At 30.5% G+C, this 5136-nt stretch overlaps 1 protein-coding gene across 1 annotated transcript; it reads right to left on the bottom strand.

Annotated features, from left to right (window-relative positions):
• Window positions 1–888: 888 nt before the first annotated feature.
• Window positions 889–4392, bottom strand: LOC103270978 (NKG2-A/NKG2-B type II integral membrane protein-like). The gene is made up of 4 exons (XM_021717771.1): window positions 4206–4392; window positions 3721–3816; window positions 2502–2665; window positions 889–993 (listed from the first exon to the last, which is right to left on the bottom strand). Exons 1-4 carry the CDS (start codon window positions 4390–4392, stop codon window positions 889–891), a joined length of 552 nt encoding a protein of 183 aa, XP_021573446.1.
• Between the last annotated feature and the right edge of the window lie 744 nt (window positions 4393–5136).

The raw sequence follows: 5136 nt of genomic DNA, 5'->3' as shown, positions 1-5136 counted from the left end.
GTTGTGCAACTTCACATTTGTCTGCCTCAAGTAGTTGTGAGTTTATCTTTACACAGTTGCGTTGAGCAAAATATTCTGTTATCCTGTAGTGAAGAAGAAGCCACAATACATTTTATTTTGGGGCAACAATGTGTGAAATAAGAAATTATCCATGTATTTGAAGAAAATAATACCCTGAAAGGAGCTTAGAACATTTATCATGTTATAATAGTCGGTTATTAAGTAAAACTTAAGTCCCCCCTACTTTGAGGGAGACATTAACTCCAGTGGATTCCTGAAACCATGAATAGTGCCAATTCTCATATGAGTAAATACTATGTTTTTTCTCTACATAGATACCTGTAAATTAGGGACAAGAGAGTATCAATTCCCAATAATTTTACATAATAATTATAGCAATACGCTTACATCACTACTCTTGCATTTGAGGCCCTTATTAAGGAAAGTAAGCACTTTTTAAGTTTCACAGCACTATGAAGACAATGGATCTGATAACTAGATGACTATAAGTGACGGACACCAATTACTATACACAGTATGGATACTCCAGACAAAATAATGATTCATGTTTCAGGTGGGAAAGACCAATACTGCCAAAGATTTGATCAGGCTACTCAGAGCAGTTCACATTTAAAACTCATGAATTGATTTTTTCTGAAATTTTCTACTAATACTTTTGGCATAGGTTGATCCTGAGCAATGAAAACACAGAGAGTGAAATTTTGGTTTAGGGGTGTACTGTAGCAAATTATGTAATTTTATTTCAACATTGTACTAGCTTTGAAAACATTTCCTCATGTCTAAAAATCAACATAAGCTTATTCTTATTATTCTTTGAATTTCTCCCTTTTATACATTTTTTCTCTTTATAGCACTGTTTCAAAAAACTTACTTATGTTTGAATGTTGAGCCTTTTATTGACACCCATGGATGATCACTGCTGTTACGGGAGACTCCAATCCATGCTTCATGTACGAGAGAGGCCAGAAATTTCTAACAGAAAATAAAAAATTTTCATGTAAGTAACCATTATGATAGATTGTATTTACTTTAAAGTACAAATAGTGTATTTTCATAAAATCCTTAATTTTTTAAACAATATACAAAACTTAAAAAAATTTCTGTGGTGTCTACATTTTTTATGTAAATTCAAGGTATTCAAGCATGATTTTGTTACATGTATATATTGCCTTGTAGTGAAATTCAGGGTTGAATTAAAAACATCATCTGAAAGATGCACATTGCACTCATTAAATAATTTCTCATCCATCATCCAAGGTCTGTATTTCACTCTTTACGTCCATTTGTACCCACTGTTTATCTTACACTTACATGTGAAAAAAATGTGATATATGATTTTCTTTTTCTTATTTATTTCACTTATAATGATAGCCTCCAGTTCTATTCCTGTTTCTGCAAAAGTCATGATTTGCTTTGTATGTGTTTTTGTGTATGTGTGTATGTATATATATAAACAGACATACATTTGGTATATGTGCAAATATATATGCATAATACATTTTTATTCAAACATTTTTACTCAAGCATTTGTTAATGGACACTTAGATTGCTTCCATATCTCTGATGTTGTGCATAATGCAGCAGAAAATGTAAAAGTGAGTGTTTCTTTTTTGATATAATTTGTTTTCATTTGTGTAGATACCCAGGAGTGTGATTGCTGGATTAAATGACAGTACTGCTTTTATTTTTGAAAAATGTCCAAACTGTTTCCCATAGATATTGTACTAATTTACATTTCTAGCAACAGCGTATAATGTTCTGTTTTCTCCACATGCTTGTAATCATCTGTTTTTTCCCCCTTTATTGATAGTCATTTTTACTGGCATAAGTTGGCATCTTATTGTAGTTTTCATTTACATTTATTTGATAATTAGTAATTTTGAGTATTTTATATGCTTGTTGGCCATTTTTACATTCACTTTTGAATAATGTTTGAAACGGAATGCTGAAATTCTTTGAATCTGAGGCCCAGGGCTCAACAGAGTGGCTGGATATCTTCAAAATCTCCACCAACAGAGAAATTGAAGTGTCTGCTGTTCCCGAGCACCTGACTTAGCAATATTTGTAATATTAAAACACTGGCCAATGGTTTTTGGGAAGAGGTAGCAGTGATGAGCACATATACAAGAGCAGGGCTGGTACTGAAAACTTCTGTTTTATGATATTTGTATTTCAGGATTCTAATCATTTTTGATCAACCTGCAAAATTAAGATATACTTTGTTTTCTTCATATATAGTAAAATTAAATAGTAAGATGTGTTTTGGAATTAAAGCATGAATGAAAGCATGATTTTATTAAAAAGTAATGAAATGTGCATTAGCAGAAGGTGAATACAAATAAACTATTTTAAAATCAAGCAATATAATCTGCTTAGTTGAAAATAATTCAACAAAATATGTACAAGAAAATAGATTCCTCAAATGTTTTACTGGCTGAAATAAGCTTTTAATAAGGTATTCAAAACATTAAAAGCCGTACCATTTCTTCATCATCTGTATAAAGCAGACTGGAGTTCATAGAAGCACATGCCATCATACTCTCATCCCAAGTTTTTGTTTTCTTTCCCATGTAATAACAGCTGTTGGAATATGTAAACCATTCCTCTGGACAACTGCAATTATATGCTGAGGAAACATTGTAAATTACCCAGAAACAATATGAATAGTGTAAAATGACACAGTGTAAATTTACAAAAGTATGTCATGTATGTACATAACATATCTAGGTATTCTCACAGGATGAAACATATGATTAAAAAGTCACTGACTCACACACGTACACATTGTAAAGCAGCAGCCTTTCATCCCCTAATTGTGTTCACACATGAAACAAGCCAGCAGACTAACGGTCACAATACACACATTTTTAGATCACTGAACAGGCATACATTTTTATAACAGTAAAATTGTTTATCTCATGATTTCATAGTAATAGGAAATTGCAACAAATACAAAAAGGGTATAGTGTTTATGAATTAGTATTTATATCCATTGCTAAAGAAAAGAAAATAAGCTCCTATATTCTTTATTTACAGACATCTATTGCTAAATTTTATAATTTTTCTCCTGAATATATCTCTGGTTATTTTTTTCATTTCAAAAGAACAACACAAAATTAAAACTCTGTTATTATCAGAACTTTGGAAATCATTACATACCATTCTGGTTGTTTTCATTTTGGAAAGAATTGGTCTGCTCCTGTGTTTCTGTAGCTAGAAAATTTAAAATAATCTTTTGCGAAATTAGTATATGAATAAGTCATAATAATGTTAGTTCTTTGAAATTTGGAATATTGTTCAGATATAGAAAACTATAGAACTGTATGACAAAAATTTATAAAGTAATTAAGATTTTGAAAAAATACTTTAATAGTGCAAAGAACCAGAATTCAGTATCTCATACAGTACTCTATTTAGCCAACTTTCAAAAATTAATTTCTATTTCTCAGCAAGGTATTTCAATTTGTAAAACACCTTTTTGGAGTTTGAAATCAGAATATATACATCTAATTTAAAACAAATACTTTTTCATAATTACTCTTTCATTATACTTTTTACAAATTCAGAACAATCATTCCACATTTAGTTCAAAACAAATGTAAAAATGAGAATTCTATTCCTCAATATTGCAAAATATTTAGAGGCATTTCTATATATTTATGCGAAAAGCTCTCCTTTATTTTTACAAAATATACTTACAAAGAATAATAACTATTGTTACCATGGTCACTATTAATGCCAAACAGATAATTCCCAGGATGCCAGCAATGAGCTTCTCTGGAGGTGACGATAAATCTATAAGAAAAGAAATAAAAACACAGAGAAAAGAGAGATGGAGATAGTTATTGACAAGATTTGTAGACAAGAGAACCCACATACATAAGAATCATATAGGTAAACTTGGACCCCAAACTGCGTAATTCACAATAATGTTTTTCTTAGAGTGTACCATTGCCTTTTGAGTAAATATAATGCTCTGTGATTTGCTGGAAAAAAACTACAGATTTCAACAATTTTCAGGTAAAAATAGCAGCCATATTTCATTTTAAAATAGCATAACTCATCTTGGATCTGTGATATTAACAAATAAAAAATATGTGAACACTACCTGCTCTTTTCCCATATCCTGTTACCCAAGCTGCTCATTCTGGACAATTATATTGGGGATCTTTGAAATGCCTTACCTTTACTGTGGAAAGTTTTGTCATTGTCTAGAAGATCCTGAGAAGCAGTTTGAAGGCTTAATTCCGCATAGGTTATTTCCTGTTCAGTTACTAAAATGGAGCTTTTATTGCTCTTAGAGTTTCTCTCCTGGCTCTTCGGGTTTTGGGGCAAATTCAGTTCTGAGTAGATTATTCTGTGATTATTCATTTTTCTTGCTGTGTGTTATCAGGAACTCTTCGGTATAATAACAGTGCTTAAGAGGTTAATACATAGTTTATGATGACAACGTGTCTAGCACAGTCAAAAGTAGCAATATGGAGAGAAAGTACCGATACTTAATTTTCATTGAAGAATCAATAGTTTTTACTCTAATTTCCTTAGAATTAAACAAATTTCTTATAGAAAAATTTATTTTTTTAAAGGTTTATATTTTTGACAAAATATTATTGCTGGGGCAATGAAAAGCAATAAATTAGTAAACTAAAAAAGAAATTCATGTATTAAAATATATGCATTAGTTAAGTCTTATTCACAAATATATTTTAATGTCAATACAAGACAATACTTGTATTAAAATTTTTAATATAGTTTATAGTAATTTTGAAATCCAAAGTTTGTTAGGACTTGTGTGTACATGGAAAACATGAATGTTGACATATATATTATAATTTTGCTAATCAACTTTTATTTGATAGCTTACAATCATTTATTGCAATGAATTAATTGTTACAAAATCAGTTTTTTTTAAAGACTGGTGTGTTCTGATAAATTATTAAGAATGTAACAATTTTTATATTTTGGAAAATATTACATGACATAATAAACATGCATAACAGTATTGGAGAGATTAAAACTTTAAAAAATACTTATTTAGCCGGGCTTGGTGGCTCAGCCTGTAATCCCGCGCCTTTGGGAGGCTGAGGTGAGTGAATTACCTGAGCCCGAGGGTTC

The sequence above is a fragment of the Carlito syrichta genome, unplaced genomic scaffold (assembly GCF_000164805.1).
Source record: "Carlito syrichta isolate Samal-C Ts95f unplaced genomic scaffold, Tarsius_syrichta-2.0.1 Scaffold311000, whole genome shotgun sequence".
NCBI lineage: Eukaryota > Metazoa > Chordata > Mammalia > Primates > Tarsiidae > Carlito > Carlito syrichta.
This window is presented reverse-complemented; position numbering and strand designations above follow the sequence as displayed.

Excerpts from the sequence above, each read along its gene's own strand:
- LOC103270978 (XM_021717771.1), bottom strand. The coding sequence starts at position 4,392 with ATGAATAATCACAGAATAATCTACTCAGAACTGAATTTGCCCCAAAAC. Across the intron at positions 3,817-4,205 it reads CAAAACTTTCCACAGTAAAG|ATTTATCGTCACCTCCAGAG; the intron begins GTAAGGCATTTC and ends CTTTTCTTATAG. Across the intron at positions 994-2,501 it reads ATACAGATGATGAAGAAATG|AAATTTCTGGCCTCTCTCGT; the intron begins GTACGGCTTTTA and ends ATTTTCTGTTAG.